The sequence below is a fragment of the Moschus berezovskii genome, chromosome 11, assembly GCF_049115385.1.
Source record: "Moschus berezovskii isolate FMDL1 chromosome 11, NW_MosBer_1.0, whole genome shotgun sequence".
In the NCBI taxonomy this organism is placed as follows: domain Eukaryota; kingdom Metazoa; phylum Chordata; class Mammalia; order Artiodactyla; family Moschidae; genus Moschus; species Moschus berezovskii.
The window spans coordinates 61,243,006-61,265,143 of NC_142470.1; the positions used below are offsets into that span (position 1 = coordinate 61,243,006).

Below are 22,138 nucleotides of genomic sequence, written 5' to 3' on the forward strand. Positions count from 1 at the left end.
TCGCATGGTATATTTTTTCTCATACCGTCACCTCTTGTGTCTTTGAATCTAAAGACTGTCTCTTGTAGATGGCATAGAGTTGGATTGTGGTTGTTTTGGTTTTTTATCCATTTTGCCAGTCTCTACCTTTTGATTGGAGTCTTTAATTCATTTGCATTTAATGAAATTACTGATAAGATAGGAATTTATGTCTACATTTTGCTATTTGCTTTGTATATGCCTCCTACCTCTCCCGATTCCTTCATTACTGCCTTTTCTTGTGTTAACTATTTTCTAGTGTAATATTTTCCACCAGGGCTTCTCTGGTGGCTCAGATGGTAAAGAATCTGTCTGCAATGCAAGAGACCTGGGTTCAATCCCTGGGTTGGGAAGATCCCCTGGAGGAGGGCATGGCAACACATTCCGGTATTCTTGCCTGGAGAATCCCCATGGACAGAGGAGCCTGGTGGACTACAGTCCATAGGGGTCACAAAGAGGTGGACACAACTGCGTGACTAAGGAGCGCAGTGTAATATTTTAGTTCCCAAGTCCCTTTTTACTATATATTTAAAGTCATTTTCTTAGTGGTTAATGTGTCTTGGGGTGGATCTCTTTGAATCTATTCTACTTAGCGTTCATTGCACCTCTTGAATGCATTTTAATGGTTTTCATCAAAGAGGGAAAGTTTTTGACCACTACTTCTTCCAGTATGTTTTCTGCCACCCTCTGTCTTGCCTTTCTTCTAGGTTCCTGTATGTCTATGTTGGTGTACATATATATTTCTGGAGCCTGTTCATTTTTTCTTCATTCTTTTTTCTTCATATTCCTCAGATTAGATGATCTCAACTGAATTCAGATTCACTGATTCCTTCTTCATTTGCCAGCTCAAACCTGCTTTTGAACACTTCTATTAAATTTTTAATTTGCTTTATCATACTTTCCAATGCCAAAATTTCTACTTTGCTTTATTCAGAAAACAATTTCTATTTCTTTAATGATATTGTGCCTTTGGTGACACATCATTCTGTCTCTTTTATTTCTTTAAACATATTTTAAACAGCTGAATTAAAGTGTTTATGTAGTTAAGTTCAATGCCTGTGCTTCTTCAGGGATGATTCCTGTTGACTGTTCCCTTGTGGGACATACTTTCTTTTTCTTTGCATGTCCCATAACTTGTGATGAAAACATTAATAATACTATGGGGCAATTTTGGAAAACCACTCTTCCCTTCCCGAACTAATTCTGTCAAGCCTGTATTTTTTGATGTATGGCCACTGAAGAGTCTGCTCTATTAGCTTCAGTTCAGTTCAGTCACTCAGTCGTGTCCGACTCTTTGCGACCCCATGAATCACAGCACGCCAGCCCTCCCTGTCCATCACCAATTCCTGGAGTTCACTCAAACTCATGTCCATCGAGTCAGTGATGCCACCCAGCCATCTTAGTGGTCAATTAATGACTCTACAGAGATTTCCTTAAACACCTGGAACAAGTACATCTCCCAGTCTTTGGCACAGGACTGTGTGTGTATGTTTGTGTGTTTACTAAACGTATGCCTTCATGCTCAGGCAGGCAGTTTACATCTCTGCCTCAGTCTTCACTTCCTGCTTGTGAAGATCCTCCTAGTCAGACAGAGGTGAAGGCTGAGGGAATTCAGTTCTCCTCTGGGCACATACACAGCCTACACTTGTATTTTTAGGAATATACTGACGCTTTTCAAAACTTATGAACATCTCATTCCCCATCTTTCCCTTTTAAGTTTTTTGTTGTTGTTCCAGCTGCTAAAACCTTCTCAGCAAGTTGAGGTATTAAACAGTTGCTGCTGATTAGTCTTAACAAATGCACCCAGGGATAGGCTGCTCACAGTGGGCACACTCTAAGACAGGTCAAATAAAATAAACTCTAAGATGAGGACTTACATGAAACTGCCAGTCAGTCCAAATAAGAACACCTCACTAGGAATGGAGCTTTGGTTGAGCTCTAGCACCATTCTGTACCCCTCTAATGGCTGCTAGGCTGCTGGGTTTCACCATGACTCTGGGGCTCTTGGTTTCCAAGGTTACAGAGCTAGATAAAGGGGATAAAAATGGGGCAAGTTAAAACATCACCAAACTTGCTGTTCTTATCAATATGCAAACATTTTTCTTTAATAAATGCTTCCTGGATTGTTGCAAGCTTTTGGCTAATTTGCCACTGTTCTCATTGCTTTGATGCACGATGGGATTTTCAGAGGCTCTTAATCTATTTCCCCTGATGTCTTCACCTGTGAATTTTGAAAAGAACTTTTGATTGTAGCAATGTTTGAGTTGTGCCACCAAGTATCCCATGGACAGGAACTCATTTTCCTTTGTCTTTAGGGATGCTTTGGGGAAAACCTCTTTAAGGTATTACTGGAGCTTTTAGGCCATGGGAGAACATCAGCTTAAGGGGAATGGGCAGCTACTAACAGCAAATGGGACCAGACTCTAAAAGAAGTTCTTTGAACCTGTCCACTCTCAGGATTCTAAGTAGCCGCCTGCCTGGGTCCATGCATGTCTGCTGATCTCTGCACCCTACCCGTGTAGTCCCCACTGAATCCAGTGGGTATGTGTCACGTCACATCAGAAACTTGTTTGGAGTAGGGTGTTTAAGCCAAGGTTTCTGGTGTGGAAGCTGCTATGCAAGGCAGGCCAGCTATACATGGGAAAGGAGTTCAAAGCATCCAGCCTCAGTTGGATGGTTTGTCCACAAGTTACAAGTTTAATTACAGTTTACGTAAGTGAAGCCCTTTCTAGCCATGTGACTAAAGGTCTGAGGTGAGACCAGTAGGTACTGATATGGTGGTGGTGGTTTAGTCACTAAATTGTGTCCGACTCTTGTGACACCATGGACTGTAGCCTGCCAGGCTCCTCTGTCCAGGGGATTCTTCAGGTAAGAATACTGGAGTGGGTTGCCATTTCCTTCTCCAGGGGATCTTCCCGACCCAGGAATCGAATCCAGGTCTCTTGCATTGCAGGCAGATTCTTTACCAACTGAGCTACAAGGGAAGCCCCTAGGATATGCCTGCTGGTATTTATATGGCCTTAGTAAAGTCTTAAGAAGCACTTCTTGAACGTCTGGCTAATTGGAGAAGGAGTCTCACTTTAAAGCACACAACCTGCAGCATGAGTCAGATAATACACAGGACATGTAAAACACGATGGACTAGATTTTGGTAGCTGCAATTGTTCCAGTGCATCACCCTGGAGCAGCTCACAGTTTTAAAGGATAAGTCTATTGGCTTACATACCAATATTCTTAGGTCAACAAACAGTGGCCATGTATGTTCTTATTTTTGCATGGCCCGTGAGCTAAGTTTTGTTTTTTTAATATTTTTTAAGAGTTAAGGAACAAAAGAAGAATATGCAAGAGAGAACCAGCTGGGCTTGCAAAGCCTAGAATATTGACTACCTAGCCCTTTATAGAAAAAGGCTGCCTGCCTCTAGTTTAACAGAATCATGGATTCCAATAACGAGGCATATGGGAGGACAGTCAACACCCACAGTAAGACGAGAGAGCCAAAGGGAACAAAAACACTTGAATACGATTCCTTTAATGCTCCAGGCATTCAAACATTCATAGAATCGCCTTGTTTCAGAAGTCATTTCCTCTTAGGGACAGATTCTGTGTGCAGGAGCAGAGACAGTTTTCTCCACGGCACCCAATAGTGCTGTGGGGACCCACTCCGGCACTTTGTCTTCTCTGGTAGAGTCCCCATGACCCACGGCAAGGCTGGATGCACCCCTGCTCGACACAACCTCCACTTTAGTGGAAACACCCTTTGTAGCGTTAACAAGGCTTGTGGGTCCGTCTGTTTCCAGCACGACCAGACGTCCCAAGTCTGGGACCATCGCCCTGAGGGGCTCGTGAAACACCACAGTAGCTGGTTAAGTCCACCCGCACCTGCTCCGCTGTATCAGACAGACACTGAGGCACTTTCATGTCCTGGGGAAACGCAGTTTACAGTCATCACAGGAGTCCAGTGAGACAGAAGGGGCTTTCCTCTCAATAATTCATTTGTAACCCTAACACATATTTAGCAGATTTACAAATTCATGTCTGGTTACATTTAACAACAAGGCTTCACAAAGTAGATGAAAGCGGATTTAAGGAGATGAAAGCACGGCTGAGTTTCCAAAGGCTATGATGGGGAGCGGAGAGAGAGAACTTGTTTGGATGGAATATGCTGTATATCATGTCAGCATCTGGTCATCCTTAAAGAAATGCCTGGCCTTGCAAAAGGAATTTAAAAAAAAATCTCTAACCCTTATTGGATTCTTCCAAGGTAATAATGTTATCTGTCCTTCCCTCTCCAGCAGTGGTTCGAGGTATCTCAATGCATCTGACGCCTGAGGTTCAGACCTAACGGGCCAGGGGTCAGGGAGGAGGGAGGTGTGGACACCAACATTCTTTAAAGCTTCCCCAGTGATTCCAGCAAATTATCAGCATTGAGAACCTTGGTCCTCAGGGTTCTCCAGCCTTCCTAATCTCATGTGTCCTCACTGAATGCCCTTGAGGTAGTCCCTGGATCAGGCAACAAGTTCTTCCACGAGATAAGAGACTAAGGCACAGAGGTTCATGGGTTTCTCTGATGCTGTGCAGCCAATGTGTTGAGACTGAAATCAGCATCTCCAAAACACCACCACCACCTCCTTCCCTAGCAACTGACGACATGAACACAGACTACATGCCAGGACATCACTGAAGGGTATGCAAGAGTTCTGTGCCAGCTGTTCTCCCTGATCAGACATAAACGCACAAAACAGATACTTATTTGAAACCACGTGAGGAATGAAGCATAACTGCCTCTTTAAAGCCTTTCTTCCCTCACATATATTGCTATCAATTCTGTTTTCTTAGAAAACCCATCAAAATCCACAGACTTCCTAACATCTGTTTTCTTAGTTCTGTCACTGTGAGAGAGACACTGGAAATTTCTCAAATGTCCCTGTAATTTAGGTCCAAAAGATCAGTACAAATCTGCATTTGCTTGTGACGGGACTACAAAATTCTCCCTGTTTTTTTTTTCCTCTTGTTTTTTGGCCGCACTGGGCAGCATGCAGGGTTTTCGTTCCCCAACCAGGGATTGAACCTGTGCCCCCTCTAGTGCAAGTGTGGGGTCTTAACCACTGAACAGCCAGGGAAGTTCCAAAAACCTCCCTACTTTCCCCATCACCGGCCCACACAGACTTCCCAAGCCCCAGAACCCTACACTTTCTCCATGGGTGCGCACCTGCCCACAATCTACTCAGAATCTCCCCAAACACTAATCCATCAGCTGCTCTGGGCCTCTGGGCTTCCAGTAACACTTGTTTTATTTTGCTCTGGATGCAAACTTCATCATCTATGTATTCTGGGTAACCACTGGCATGTTTATTTTTTAATTCCAAATTGCGGGGCAAGCCCAGCTGGCTGGGCCTTCCTCCACGTCACTGAGACACAATACTTTCAAAATGCTGCATCCATGAAATCATTTCCATCATTCCTTTTTTTTTTTTTACCATCAGCTCCCACATCTCATCATATTTGAGGCTGCTTTTTCTTTGCTTTGTAAAAAAGTCTCCCCTGGCTGCAGAACTCTTTTCTGATGACAAGTGGAGATGAATAAGGGAGGGCACATGAGCCAGAGAGGACCGCACCACCAACCCCCAGGGTCCTGGGGTGGAGGGTGCATGCCTGTTCAGTGGGTCTGCAGGGATTCCCATGCACTGTGCACTCAGCTCACACTGGACACAAGTGGCATGTAGGGGCTCCTTCTTGCTAGTGATGCGGCCTCCCGGAAAGTCTGTAGAATATTCAACCATGCCGTGGGTAGTAGAAACTACACCTAAGGGGACACTGCTAACATTTGCTGATTGACAGGGTGCCGTGTGCCGCTGTGAAACGACACCTTTTCCATTTCAAGAGATTCCCTCATTCGGGTGAGACATACACTGATCCACAGCCTCTCCCGAACAAGGAGACAAAGTCTTCCCTGGAACAAAACCTAACCTTCCAACTCCTAAAGAAGGTGTTGAAAGAGCAAGAAAAACAAAATGGGGAGGAGCCCCCTGGGGTGGGGTGGGGTGGGGTAAGTGGAATTCTACTTTCCTGGAGGGCTTTTAACAAAAGTTAAATACTCCGAAAAATGAACAAAGGGCATGTAGAATTCTGGTTAAAACAAGGAGATTTGAGAATCACCATAATCGTCATATAAAGACCCAACCCACCACCCACACACACCCAGCTATTAAGTAAAGCAAGACATCGTGTTTTTTCCTCTCTCATGCTTATTGAATGCTTATGGGTTCACAGCAAAGTTTGCTGTTTGGTTTCTAAAACATGCAGAGAGCAGACTGAGAGCAGCGTTCGGTGCCCAGTCCACGCCAGCCCTGACGGGTGACCAGCCAGACACCGTCAGGATCGGGGTGAGCACGCCCCCTGGCGGCGAGGCGGCGCCCGCACAGCCAGGCCCCAGGGACGGATGGTGAGCACGAGTCCAGACGGCTGGGGGAGTGACGGGGACGAGCAGGGGGGCCCATCGGCCACCTCCTGAGTGCTCTCACATCCCGTCCCCACCCCAGATCGGAGGCCGCAGCTGGGCACAGAGCTAAGGCACTAACGCAGCAGTGGACAGTCACCAACCAGATCCAACGGCTGCCACCCCTGGGCGGGAGAGGCGCTGCTGCAAGAGCGCTGCCTTAGGATATAATTCAGATCTTTTCAAAGAATGAGAACGTAAAGTTAAGTACATCCCTGTTTTTGCCCCTTAGAAGAATATCTGGCTCTCCCGTCTGAGAAATGTGCTGCAGTTTTCGAATCTCCGTAGCAGGGCCAAGAGCTCCACTCGGTGGCCTCTGGGCAACCAATCGCTCCTGGGGGAAGCTCCTTTGTTTTCTCCCAGCACGTCTCTCCGAGTTGCCTCTCTTCCTCCCTTTCGGCTTGATGGCAATTCAGACACATCTCCTTCCCCTGGGGCAGAGGCCCCCGCGTGCTTCTTCCGAGGCATCTCTACGCACCTCCCTGGGTCACAGCTTGATGAAGGTGGCCGGCTGTGGGGGCTGCTGCTCCACGTCCGGGGGCGGGAAGACGCTGGCAATGGCTATGTCCACGATGCCCTGGCACAGCTCTGCATAAAGCTTCCTGAAACGGGTTTGGAGATCTATTACTGAGGATCACATCAAAGTGCAGGTGAGAAAATCAAAGGTTTTTTTTTTTTTTTTTTTTAAAGTCAGGATTGTTTAGTTGCTAGGTCCTATCCAACTCTCTTCCAACTCCATGGACTATAGCCAGCCAGGCTCCTCTGTCCATGGGATTTCCCAGGCAAGAATACTGGAGTGGGTTGCCATTTCCTTCTCCAGGGGATCATCCTGACCCAGGGATTGAACCTGAGTCTCCACTGTCTCCTGCATTGGCAGGTGGATTCTTTACCACTGCACCACCTGGGAAGCTCTTTTACCAGGATCTGCCCCAAAATTCCACCTGGTATTTATAAGACACGTGTCAGCTGTCCATACAAATACTGCAGGAAGTACTACTGCATGAAGACAAAGCATCCACTCGATGGAAATTTCTGGAAGGTCTTGCGGGTGAATAGACAAGGCAATGCCTGCTCTAACTAACTGCAGGAAAGACAGGCAATTCCAAAGAGAACTGGGCCATCTTGCCTGTCTGTGGGGGGTACACATGGAAACACAGGCTCTCCCCAAGGAAAGCACCCACGTGGTGTGGTTGAGAGGCCTTTAAGGAAGACTCCTCAGAGTAACAGCTCAGCTGAGACCTGGAGAACGAGTGACATAGGACAGAGAATGGATGACAGGGCAGAAAAGAGGAGGAAGGAGAAGGGAGTCAGACACAGAGAACGAGGGTGATAAGATCATCAGTACCATTTTTCTAGAGGCCACATATATGTGTTAATATACAATATTTGTGTTTCTGACTGACTTCACTCTGTATGACATTCTCTAGTTCCATCCATGTCTCTACAAATGATACAATTCTGTTCCTTTCTAGGGCTGAGTAATATTCCACTGTATATATACACACCACACCTTCTTTGTCTAGTCCTCTCATTTGCAAAGCAGAAATAGAGACATAGACGTAGAAACAAATGTATGGACTTCAAAGTGGGAAGGGATGGGTGGGATGAACTGAGATTGGGATTGATAACATATATACTCTGCATTAATATAAAATAGATAACTAATGAGAACTTACTGCATAGCACAAGGAACTCTACTCAGTGCTCTGTGGTGAGCTAAATGGGAAGGAAATCTAAAAAAGAGGGCATATATGTATATGTATAGTTGATTCGTGGACTTCCCTGGTGGCTCAGATGGTAAAGAATCTGCCTGCAATGCAAGAGACCCAGGTTCGATTCCTGGGTCGGGAAGATTCCCCTGGAGAAGGGAATGGCTACCCACTCCAGTATTCTTGCCTCAAGAATCCCGTGGACAAAGGAGACTGATGGACTACAGTCCATGGGGTCACAAAGAGTCGGACAGGACCAAGTGACAAACACTGCCATAGCTGATTCACTTTGTTGTAAAGCAACTATACCCCAATAAAAGAACGACCGTGAGAGGAAGGGAGGGAGAAAGAGAGAGGCGGGGCCACGCAAATAGAGGGAGGGGCCACGCAAATAGAGGGAGGGGCCACGCAAATAGAGGGAGGGGCACCCACCCAGGAGCGAGAACTCAGGAAGTCTGCTGACGGGACCATCGCAGTGTGAGGCAGGGGACAAGGCGGGGCCTGACGCCACGTGCTGGTACCTGGACTTCAGCCAGAGGCCAAGGAACCACCAAAGCCAAGGAGGAAAACCTCCCATCCAGAGCTATAAGGAGGCCGTCAAACTCCACACCCCCTTGTTCCCTACAGGATTTTTTGTCTGCTTCACACAGCATTGTATGAGGCCCCAGGGCGAGCTCTTTTAGGGCTGGCTCCAACACAGGGAGGGCTTCCCAGGTGGCACTAGTGGTAAAGAACCTATCTGCCAATGTAGGAGATATAAGAGATTCAGATTTGATCCCTGGGTCAGGAAGATTTCCTGGAGGAGGACATGGCAACCCACTCCAGTATTCTTGCCTGGAGAATCCCACGGACAGAGGGGCCTGGTGGGCTGCAGTCCAAGGGGCTGCAAAGAGTTGGACATGACCGAAGCGACTTAGCACACACTCATGCCAACACAGGGAAAAACCAGAGACATATGGTTCAAAGAGAAAAACCCACATCTGAGACGATGCTCTGGGTCAAATGTGCTTATTTGCTATGTGCCTAACTTGCTCAGGACACTGCTGGGATACAGGTGGCAGGAGTCTAGGCCAGCCCAACCTGGAGGAACAGAGGTCTTCACTGTCCTGACTTCCAGAAGATGCTATCTCCCAATCTCTACCACGTGGGAAATCTTCACAACCGAATCCCCGTCCCTCCTGATCCAGTGGCAAATCTCTGCTATTATCCTCATCACAGAAACTTTCTCCCACCCCTCATCCCCTTCTACTGCTCTTGAGGCTAGAATTGCTACGTCCTAACCTCTTGAGAAACCTGTATGCAGGTCAGGAAGCAACAGTTAGAACTGGACATGGAACAACAGACTAGTTCCCAAATAGGAAAAGGAGTATGTCAAGGTTGTATACTGTCACCCTGCTTATTTAACTTATATGCAGAGTACATCATGAGGAACGCTGGGCTGGAAGAAGCACAAGCTGGAATCAAGATTGCTGGGAGAAATATCAATAACTTCAGATATGCAGATGACACCACCCTTATGGCAGAAAGTGAAGAGGAACTCAAAGGCCTTTTGATGAAAGTGAAAAAGGAGAGTGAAAAGTTTGGCTCGAAGGTCAACATTCAGAAAACGAAGATCATGGCATCTGGTCCCATCACTTCATGGGACATAGATGGGGAAACAGTGGAAACAGTGTCAGACTTTATTTTTTTGGGCTCCAAAATCACTGCAGATGCTGATAGCAGCCAGGAAATTAAAAGACGCTTACTCCTTGGAAGGAAAGTTATGACCAACCTAGATAGCATATTAAAAAGCAGAGACATTACTTTGCCAACCAAGGTCCGTCTAGTCAAGGCTATGGTTTTTCCCATGGTCATGTATGGATGTGAGAGCTGGACTGTGAAGAAAGCTGATTGTCGAAGAATTGATGCTTCTGAACTGTGGTGCTGGAGAAGACTCTTGAGAGTCCCTTGGACTGCAAGGAGGTCCAACCAGTCCATTCTAAAGGAGATCAATCCTGGGTGTTCATTGGAAGGACTGATGCTAAAGCTGAAACTGCAATACTTTGGCCACCTCATGTGATGAGTTGACTCACTGGAAAAGAGTCTGATGCTCGGAGGGATTGGGGGTGGGAGGAGACGGGGACGACAGAGAATGAGATGGCTGGATGGCATCACCGACTCGATGGACATGAGTTTGAGTGAACTCCGGGAGTTGGTGATGGACAGGGAGGCCTGGCGTGCTGTGATTCATGGGGTCGCAAAAAGTCGGACATGACTGAGCGACTGAACTGAACTGAACGTTTTGTAAGGCCCTCTGGGAAGAGAGCTCGTGCAAAGCCATGCTTCTGTTGTCTGTCTTGGTAAGCCCTAACTGCCGGCTGACCTTCGTGTCTCCTGCGAGATGTCTGCTCTTTCCTATCTCCCTTCCCCCCATCTTCCAGTCCCCGCTTCTGTCTACATGGATCAAGCCCCATGGTCAAGGCTGTACCATTCAACCTTCCCCTTCTGAAGGGACAATGATCAGGAGGCCCACACGGGAGGGATGGTAGCTTGGGTCTTAGTAGTCTTGGGTCTTGGCAAGTCACCAAGAGCCAAAACCATTGAAATAGACAGTATTTGGTGTTCCATGTAGTGTGGCATTAGCCACCTTGGGAAAGATTTTCTGAAGGGGATGCTGGGCGTGGGGGGAGAGGACACAGCTTCAACCTGGTTAAGTCAACTTACAACTTCAGTATTTCTGGCATAGGAGGTGCCCAATATACAGGCAAGGATGGGTCTTTGAACATCCTGCTATGTTCATACAGCAAGACAACTAAGTCCTGTTTTAACACCTGCACAAGAGTGGAAACCATGCTTCCTGAATAAAGACTTTCCTTTGACTATGCCATTGTATTATCATCTTCATCAAATGTCTTTGCCATTGTCCTTTAGGAAGCAAAGATAAAAGCATTTGAAAGTTTATTTCCTTCAAGGACTTCCCTGGTGGTCCAGTGGTTAAGACTTCGCCTTCCAATGCAGAGGGCACAGGTTTGACCCATGGTCGGGGCACTAAGATTCTCCATGCCTCAAGGCATGGCCACAAAAAAAAAAAAAAAAAAAAAAAATCAGGAAAAATCATATATCATTGTTGCATAAAAAAAAAGTTTATTTCCTTCAGAGCAGAACCCATCCACCTCATGGTGTGGCCTGGGTCCCTTGGGGCTTTCCAAGCCACCTCACAGTAAGCCCCCAATTCCAAGAACTCTCCCTACTCAAAATTATGCACCTAAAAAAAAAATTATGCACCTAATAGAAGAGCTTCCCTTGTGGCTCGGTGGTATAGAATCCACTTGCAATGCAGAAGACCTGGGTTCGACTGCTGGGTCAGGAAGGTCCCCTGGAGAAGTGGTTGGCCACTCACTCTAGTATTCTTCCCTGAAGAATCCCATGGACAGAGGAGCCTGGAGGGCTATAGTACATGGGGTTGCAGAGTCGGACACAACTGAGTAACTAACACTTTCACTTCATTTCTTCTAGAAGATAGAATCTGTTTCTTTTCTATGACAGCAACTATAACTCAAAATAATTCATACAATAATTAATTGGGCAGTGTCTGGCTCCCTCCTCCAGTGGACTCTTTAAGGATGCTCATTTTTACATGTTTCTCAAAACCCTGCTCTTCCGCTAGACCCCACTGCTCTCATCAGGACTCTGTGCAAAGGGGATCCAGCAGATGGGGAGTAACTTTGAGGGGCTAGTGAGATGGAGCCCAGAGAAGACAGCGAACCCTGATGCCCAGTAGCTTATCACTAGAGGCCTCGGTCAGGCTCCAGCATGACCAGATCCTGCAGAGCATCTCAGCAAGCAAGTGAGCCTCCGCCAGTGCGTGGATGCCATTGATGGAAAAAGAGGTCAAGGATATTACTCATCACTCCAAGTGAACTGAGAAATTGCTGTTTCTCTGCCCTCCCCAGCCTTCAATCCTTACATGAATAAAAGAGGCAGATCTACCTTTTCCTATCCAGAGACTAGAGGTCAACCCTTGAGCCAAAGCTGGAGGCAGAATTGACCAGGCCTGATGGACAGAAACTTGGGGATCATGGAAAGGGGGAGGCTGGATCTTAGTTGGGTTTCTGGCTCAGGACCCCAAAAGAGGGGAGCTGGACATTCGCTCAGATGGGCAGTTCTGGGATGGGACGCCCACTGGACATCCACATAGCTCCTTGCAGGATGCCAGGAAGACAGGTGCAGATACTGGCTTGGGACTCAGGGATGCAATGTATTTGGCTGGCTTTAAAATCCAGGAGTGCAAGATGGACTTGGCTGGAGAGCTGGAAAGAGCAGTTTCTGTGAGGGTGGATGGAAGTCAGCCTGGAGCGGACCACAGTGTGGATGGGGACTGAGGAAGGGGAGACAGTGTGTGCAGATGTGGCTTCTCCAGATGTGTGGCTGCGGGCATTTCCCTGGTGGTCCAGCGTTTAAGACTGCTTCCAGTGCAAGGGGTGCAGGTTCAATCCTGAGTCAGGAAACTAAGATCCCACATACCATGCAGAGTGGCCAAAAAAAAAAGGAAGTGTGGCTGTGAAGGGAGCAGGGAGGGCGTGGTCAGGGAAGCAGGGCAGGGCATCAGAGGAGGGCCTTTATTTTCCTTTTGGCCTCATTGCACAGCGGGCATGTGGGATCTTAGTTCCCTGACCAGGGACTGAGCTTGTGCCCTCTGTATAAGAGGCAGGGAGTCTTAACCACTGGACCACCAGGGAAGTCCAGGAGGGCTCTTTGTAATCACTGGGTAAATCTGCTGGGTACCACATGCTGGTGGAACGTATTCAGCAAAGAGGGAGAAGGTAGCTGAGCACAGCATCCTCATCCTGCCCTCCTGCCTGGAGGGAGGGGACTGTGTCAGAGCTCAAGGAGGGACATACCGCCGACAGGAAGGACAGGACAAGGTGGGCACCCCTAAGGATGTGATGAAGGCAGAATGTGAAACACTCCATACCCCTTCATCCCAATCTCCTTCACTGTCCTCCTCCTTCAGATCTCAGTCCCAAGCATCACCTCCCAAGTGGACCTTGTGCTCAACTGTATTATCTTTACTCTATGACAGTGTGTGTCCCAGTCTGTCATCTATATTGGTCTTGTCCTTGGTCCTTCCCAGTCTCCCTCTACAAAGGGTGGGCCTAGGTCTCTCGGTACAAAGGCTGAGACCCAGAGCCCAGTCTGGGGCCTGGCAGGTGACAGGGACCTAACAAGCACCATTAGCTGCACGCATGGATAAAGCTGCAACCTTTGAGGATGAAATATGAATGACTTCCTTACATGGAAGGTTTCCCATAGGTAGACCCCAACTCACTTATACCCTCACCTTTTCTTAGCCCACAACACTCACGCCATGCTGCAGCCAAACTCCTCCCAGGAGGACTGGAAGCCCCCTGAGGGCAGGGTCTGTTCATCTGCACATCTCCCCTAGAGCCTGGCCCACAGCAAGGTGCAGCTGGAGGCTGGGTCCCTTTCCCCTTGGCACAGGTGACTCTCTCCTCTTCCAACCCAGCTTCAGCTCCACCTTGTCCATGGCACCTTCTCAGACCACCTCCTGTCCAGGGAGCCCCTGAAGTGCTTGCTCATCACTATCTCCCCCACTCATGGGACATGCTGACCCATCACCTTGCCACACAAGAGGGTCTCGGCTGCTACTACTGGCTTTGTTTGGAACTTTCATGGCATCCACCACCCACCTCTGCTGCTGCTGCTGCTGCTGCTGCTGAGTCACTTCAGTCGTGTCCGACTCTGTGTGACCCCATAGACGGCAGCCCATCAGGCTCCCCCGTCCCTGGGATTCTCCAGGCAAGAACACTGGAGTGAGTTGCCATTTCCTTCTCCAATGTGTGAAAGTGAAAAGGGAAAGTGAAGTCGCTCAGTCATGTCTGACTCTTAGCGACCCCATGGACTGCAGCGTACCAGGCTCCTCCGTCCATGGGATTTTCTAGGCATGAGTACTGGAGTACTCAGCACAGGCTAAATGCTCAGCTCATATGGGAAGGAGATGGAAAAGGGAATGACTCGACAAGGCCCCCTGCTGGCCAGGGTCCAACCAAAGCACTACCACCACTGGTACATCCTCTTTGACATCATTCAAAGGGTCTATGCTAGAACACCCAGTAATGGGCTTCCCAGGTGGTGCGAGTGGTAAAGAACCCACCTGCTAATGCAGGAGACACAAGAGACATGGGTTCGATTCCTGGTTTGGGAAGATCCCCTGGAGAATCCCATGGGTAGAGGAGCCTAGAGGGCTATAGTCCATGGGGTTGCAAAGAGTTGGACATGCTGAAGGGCTTAGCAAGCACACATGCACATTCTTGGACACCCTGGAAATGGGAGCTCACCCCGTGTCAAGACAGACTACCCTACCTGTGGAACCAAATTCCCGCTTGTTAAAATCCAGTGGTGGTAGTTCCATTTTCAGTTTTTTAAGGAACCTTCATACTGTTCTCCACACTGGCTGCAGTAATTTACATTCCAAACAATAGTGCTAAAGGATTCCCTTTCCTCCACACCCTCTTCAGCACTTATTGTTTATACATTTTTTGATGATGGCCATTCTAGGACCCGTGTGAGGTGACACCTCATTCAAAAAGACACAGTGCAATGTTCACTGCACCACTATTTACAATAGCCAGGACATGGAAGCAACCTAGATGTCTATCGACAGATGAATGGATAAAGAGGATGTGGCGCATATACAGTGGACTATATCACTCAGCCATAAAAAGGAATGAAATTGGGTCATTTGTAGAGACATGGATGGACCTAGAGCCTGTCATACAGAGTGAAGTCAGAAAAACAAATACCACATATTAATGCATATATGTGGAATCTAGAAAAATGGAACAGATGAGTCTATTTGCAGGGTAGAAAAAGAAAAGCAGATGTAAAGGATGGACATGTGGACACACGAGGGAAGGGGAGGGTGGGACAGACTGGAAGATTAGGACTGATACATATACACACTAGCAAGTCTGGCTAGCTAGCGGGAAGCTGCTGTAGAGCACAGTGAGCTCAGCTGGGTGCTCTGTGATGACCTAGAGGGGAGAGAGGAGGGGGTGGGAGGGAGGTTCAAGAGGGAGGGGATATATTATACATGTAGGTGATTCACTTCATTGTACAGCAGAAACTAATACAGCATTGTAAAGTAACTATACCCCCATAAAAACACGCACACACAAAAAACCCCCCAGTGGTGGTCTGACTTACTGAGCACAAGCAGGGGCGCCATTGACTTCGATGAGCCAGACCTTCAGCTCCTCGTCCACCATGAAGTCAAAGCCAAAGAGCTGAAAGCTCTGGTAAGGGAGGTGCTTGGTGCTGATGGCAGGCTCCACGCTCATGAGGCAGCTCCTACAGGGCACAGGGAAGAGCTTGCTGAGGATGGGGTGGTCTGGGCAGCAAGACCAGGGGAGAGGTGCTTGGATGATTTTACATTCAATGTGCCGATGAAAACTGGCTTTGGCTTAACTCTCTCTTTTAAATGTATTACCAATAGATTATTCAAGGCGATGCAACTTATTTGTTAGAAAACTCTGCCATCACCCTTGTTCTGACAAGTAGTGGCTGCTTTCTCAGCAAGCGCTGAGTCATCATGGTCCCTTTAAATGATGGATTCCTCCAATGGGTGGGCTGCTACCACATTTGCTGATAATAAAACACTTCTATATATTTTTGCCATATTAAAAAAAATGGCCCACCATTTTGTGACACAGAATTTCCAAGGAGAAGGCTGATCTCATTCACTTCTTTCACAAGCTCCAGTTTGCTGCTTTGAACTAAAAGCCTTATATGCTGACACAAGATATTGAAATATGGGACTGTTATTAGGATCAACTACTGTTTGCAAAAAGTAGAGGATTTTAGTGACAAGGAAAAGTTGAAAGTGAATCTTAGAAACCATGATGAAACAGTACATGAAGCCTGAGGTCACGCTGCCAAAGCCAGAATCTCAGACACATTTTTTAACCTCTTTAAGCCAAGTGTTGACTTCATTGTCTATGAAATTGGGGTAAAAATCCCAGTGCTGAGATGGTTCAATGATATAATTTCCTAAGGAACTTGTCATACCTCCTGCAAGCTGGGAGGCAGCTAATGAATGTTGTACTAATGAACAAGTATATTTTATTAATTTATCACTAGTTTTGGATAGTCATGAATCTATTACATATGAATGAAAAAGAACTCTTATCCAGTACAACATCCCAGACAGTCTATGCCATTTCTACTTTATAAAACTCCTCCCTGGTTTTTCCCTCAAGTGGATGTTGGGGCAAAATATTTATTTTAGTAAACAGTATGTCAGGATGACTCTAAAGATATCAGAGACAGCTGTCCTCCTACTCAGCTGCATATGTAGAAGGAAAAAGATGTATCTTATAAGTAGGTTTTGGCTTATGACTTTAAAGAAGAACTGGGGCTTCTGTATCTGTATTTTCTGTATTTCATCTCTATGAGAGAATACCCTTGACTTCTGTAATTAAAATGCCCTTTACAATATTATAATTAAGAAAAAATTTTAAATTTAATGGGTTCTCATGATAAAGTTTATTACATTTAAAAATTTTTCTTAAATAAAAAAATAATACCAAAGGATAAAAAGTGAAAGAAACATTACACTCCAATACTTATAGGAAAAACCAGAAGTCAGAACCAAATCAAAACAAAATATTTTTCATTTGTTGGGAGTTCAAGTTAATAAATCACTTTAGAAGAATTTTTTAAAAAAATAGTGCATCTAATTTTTTTTTAGCTGGAGTAGGAAGTCTGGGGGAAGTTAGCTGGGGGAGGGAAAAAAAGAACATAAGATCCAGGAGGAGCATTTATAGCACTTAAGTAGGAACACTGTCTGACTGGCACAGAACAATGAGATGGAGGGGGATAGCAAATATCAAATACATCTTTTGCCTAAAATAGGAATTCTTTCTTCAACATATTTGATTTACCTGGTGTCAGAATTTTAAGCATGTATAATCCCTGAAGAAATGGAACTCTGAGCCTTGTAATTAGTCTGCTGGACTCTATGTAAGAATGTTGTTATTTTTATTATTTAGCTGCTCAGTCATGTCTGACTCTTTGTGACCCCATGGACTGTAGCCCGCCAGGTTCCTCTGTCCATGGGGATTCTCCAGGTAAGAATAATGGAGTGGGTTGCCATTTTCTTCTCCAGGGGATATTCCCAACCCAGGGATTAAACCCCATGCATCTCCTGCGTTGGCAGGCAGATTCTTTACCACTGAGCCATAGAGAAGCCCAGTATAAGAACACATTAAGGAAAAAAGTTCAGTCATCATGACAGGGAGGCAGTGACAGGGCAGATAAACAGACCACAGAACAGAATAGAAATCCCAGGAATAGATTCTTGCATAAATGACCACCTGATTTATAACAGAAAGGGACACCAAAACGTGGTGGGGAAGGGACAGTCATATGTACAAGTGACCGTGGGTCAATAGGATATATTTCTAGAAAAACATGACACAGAGAGATCACAGGTCTAAAATATGAGAGAAAACCCAGAGATCCATCAACTCCAGAAAGGATAAACTATGGACCATTCACACAATGGAATATGACACAGAAACAATATTGAAAAAATCGGAACACAAAGCAAGAATTACAGTATAATTCCACTTATATAAAGTTTAAGAACAAGAAAAAGGAATCTATGGTGATAAAACTCAGAGAGTGGCTATCTCTGTCAGAGAATATATATTTTGACGGAGTTCAAGGGTATCTTTTCAGTTCAGTTCAGTTCAGTCGCTCAGTCGTGTCCGATTCTTTATCTTTTAGGATGTAAATGTTTTATATCCTGATTTGCATTATTATTAGATGAATGTATGCATAATTTAAAATTGACTAGATTTTTTACCATATATGTACATTTCTCCAAATAATGTATTACTTAGCTTTGCTTGTTTTTCAATTGATATGAACAGGGCCAGTTCGTAAATTTTTGCTTGACATTATATTTGGATAACTCTAGTGATAAAATCCTTCAGGAATAAGGAGAAACCAAGACATTCTAAGATGATGGAAAATCAAGAGGACTTAGCACCAGCAGAACTGCTCTAAAAGAAATGCTGAAGTCTGAAGGGACATGAAACTGGGAATTTTAGGGCTGAAGCAAGAGCAAAGGAAACAGTAAATATCTGGGTAAATGTAAAACAGTGTTTCCCTCCTTTGTATTTAAAGTGGGTTTCTTATAAACAGGATACAGTTTGGTCTTTCTTTTTAATCCAACAAGATAATCTGTTACGTATTAGGTTTATGTACATCATAACCCCTGGAGTAACCATTAAAACAAACAAACAAAAATACAAAGAGATATAGCCAAATACTCAATGGAACTCTAAAAAAGTTCAAACAATTCAGAAGAAGGCAAGAAACAAGGAAATGAAAAAAAAAAACATGAAAGAGGGGACAAATGGACAAGGAGTGATAACATGGCAGATGTAAATTGCATCAAGCCAGTAATTACTTAAAATTTGAATGGGATAAACACAACGATTGAAAAACAGAGATGATACACTGGATTAAAAGCAAAACAAAACAAAATCCAATGATATGTCTATCAGAAGCCCATTTTAATCATACAATAGAGAGGAGGAGTAAAGGGATGAAAACATACATATTATCAATCAAAAGAAAGCTGGAGTGACTATATTAATATCAGACAAAATAGACTTCAAAATAAGAAATATTATCAGAGATAAAGATAGGAACTATATAATGATAAAGAGGTCAATTCTTCCCAAAGAAATAACAATTCTAAATGTATATGCACCTGACAACAGATCTTCAAAATATACAAAGCAAAAAACAAATAAAACTAAAAGGAGACACAGACAGGTCTATAATTATACTTGGAGACTTCCAAAGGTTTACCTCTCAATAATGGACAGAACAAGTAGAACAGAAAATCAGCAAGAATACAAAAGACTTGAATGACACTACCAACTGCCTTCACCTAATGGGCATTTATAGAACACCCTGCTCAACTACAGCAGAATAAACATTATTTTTAGTACACATGGACCATTCACTAAGATGGACCATATTAAAAAAAAATTTTAAATAAATAAGTAAAGATAGACCATATTCTGGACCATGAAACAAACTTTAACAAATTTAAAATCATACAAAGTATGTTCTCTGACCATAATGAAATGAAAATTCCTTGAGAATCCCAAATATTTGGAAATTCAGTAAAAATTTCTAAATAACACACAAGTCAAAGATGAAGTCACAAGGGAAACTAGAAAGTATTTTAATAAAATGAAAAAAACATGACAGCAAAATCTGTGGGATGCAGCTAATGAGTTCTTATAGGAAAGCTAATAGCATTAAATACTTATATTTTTAAAAAAACTAACTCAAATCAGTGATCTGACCTTATACTTTAAGGAAACCAGAAAAAGAAGAGAAAAGCAAACCCTTCAAAAGCAGAAGAATAAAAATAAGAACATGAAGAAACTGAAAACAAAAACGACAGAGAAAATCTATAAAGCCAAACGCTGACTTTTAGAAGAGATTAATAAAACTGATAAGCCTCTAACCAATCTGCCCAAGTGAAATAGAGAAGATATAAATTACCAATATAAGGTAATCGAAGGATTAAGCATAAGGATTTTAAAAAGCTTCATCACTACAGATCATATAGATATTAAAAGGATAATAAAGAGACATAACAAATAATTTTTGTCCTTAAATTAGACAACTGAAATGGAACAATTCCTTGAAAGGCACAAACTCCCAAAGCTCCTTCAAGGCACATTTAACCAAAAGAGATAGGATTAGGTTACCTTATTATATGTTTGATTTGTAGTAAGATACTACTTTCCAGGGTGATGTTCAAAGCACTTGTTAGGTACTGATTGAACGCCTCAAAGAACATTTCGTTCCCTTCTTCATACTTCCCATAGTTCTTTGAGTACTCCTTCTGAATGCAGTGATTGGTCAAGTGGCAGGTTTTATCTTGGAAATTATCCATATGATATGGTTCTGAAGCAGTCCGAAGGACACCCTCTCTATAGAGGTAGATATTAAACTGATGATCCACCAAGACCCAGCTTCTGCAAAGTAAAAAAAAAAACCAAAACACTATTTTATTCAAGTTATTCAAAGCTTCTCCATGTTCTATTTATCATCCCCACACCCTGACAAGGACTGATGCTAAAGCTGAAACTGCAATACTTTGGCCACCTCATGCGACGAGTTGACTCACTGGAAAAGACTCTGATGCTGGGAAAGGTTGGGGGCGGGAGGAGAAGGGGACGACAGAGAATGAGATGGCTGGATGGCATCACCGACTCTGTGGACTTGAGTCTCAGTGAACTCCGGGAGTTGGTGATGGACAGGGAGGCCTGGCGTGCTGTGATTCATGGGGTCGTGGAGAGTTGGACACGACTGAGCGACTGAACTGAACTGAACCCTGACTATTCTGGGAAGAAACAGAGGAAGGAGGTAGTTTCTAAAATGATACAAGGTTACAAACTTCCCTGGTGATCCAGTGGTTAAGAAGTGGCCTTGCAATGCAGGGGCAGCTTTGATCCCTGGTCGGGGAACTAAGATCTCATGCCGTGGGGCAACTGAGCCTGCGCATAACTAGAGAGAAGCCCACGCGCTGCAAGGAAGACCCAATGCATCCCAAAATAAATATTAAAACAAATAAATAAAATTATATGAGGCAAGCCATGACAATTAGTCAAAAGAACGAACTATCACTGTAATGAGGCCAAAAAAACATTTCACCGTAACTGACAAGAAGACTTTAGTCCATTCAAAAGATACAGTATTTTGAAGAGATCTGAGTGGGCTGGTTTTTACGGTTAATATGAAACCCCAGTTGCCAAGTTTGCTCTTCTAGTAATCTTAAGAAGACTGTTCCTACTGAAGCTGGTCTGACAAGACAGGTGTTTGAGAAGCAGTAAGTCAAAGTGAAGGCGTGAAGGTGACAGAGTCCTGGTTGGGTGATGACAGCAAGGTCAGGGGCAAGCTGGGGCCAGGGCTATTCAGCTTTCGAAAGCACCACAACCTCCTTCTTCTTGCCTGTCCTTTCTTGGAAACATAAAGTCTAAAACCCTAAGGTGTGTTCAAGAAACCCTTAAAAAGTGGGACTCAGATAACAGAGGGAGGCCACAGCCTTTAGCAGGCTCATGTGATCTGCTGTGTCTGACTATGTGTTCTGTGTATATCTCTTTGCTTCTTTCATAAGCAAGCCCCACACACTGATGCCCTTCCTTTTGGATCCACTAGTCATCTCCAGTATAAAGAACATTAAAAGGACTTCCCTGGTGGACCAGTGGTTTAGAATGCCGCCAATGCAGGAACATGGGTTCAATCCCTGGTCTGGGAAGATCTCACATGCCACGAGGCAATGAAGCCCATATGCCACAACTACTGAAGCCCGAAAGCCCTAGAGTTTTGTGCTCCACAACGAGAAGCCACTGCAATGAGAAGCCTGCGCACACTTGAGAGTAGTCCCTGCTCACTGCGACTAGAGAAAGCCTGTGTGCAGCAACAAAGATCCAGTAGAGCCATAAATAAATAGCTTTTAAAAGAGAGAATACTAAAAGAAAAAGACAGAGAGGAAATCCATCATCTTAGTAACATTTTATAGAAAGACAAGAGAAAGAGTGAAAGAAAAACAGAAAATGAAGTACAGAACCTCAGTTCCGTTCAGCCACTCAACTTGAAAGTGCTAGTCACTCAGTCGTATCCAACTCTGTGTGACCCCATGGACTGTAGCCTGCCAAACTCCTCTGTCCATGGGATTTTCCAGGCAGGAATACTCGAGTGGGTTGCCATTCCCTTCTCCAGGGGATCTTCCCCACCCAGGGATCAATGCTTTATAAGCAGATTCTTACTGTCTGAGCCACCAGGGAAGCCCAACTTGGGTGACACTGAATGCAGTCCG

General features: G+C 44.8%; 1 protein-coding gene across 1 annotated transcript in view; it reads right to left on the reverse strand.

Moving 5' to 3' along the window:
• Positions 1–3,510: 3,510 nt before the first annotated feature.
• Positions 3,511–22,138, reverse strand: part of TTL (tubulin tyrosine ligase) — a 35,334-nt gene continuing 16,706 nt past the window's right edge. The window contains exons 5-7 of the mRNA XM_055400178.2: positions 20,025–20,294; positions 15,430–15,573; positions 3,511–7,116 (exon numbers count right to left, since the gene is read on the reverse strand). Of these exons, the coding sequence (XP_055256153.1) occupies positions 7,002–7,116; positions 15,430–15,573; positions 20,025–20,294 (529 nt within the window). The 3' untranslated portion in view covers positions 3,511–7,001. The remainder of the gene's footprint in view (positions 7,117–15,429; positions 15,574–20,024; positions 20,295–22,138) is intronic.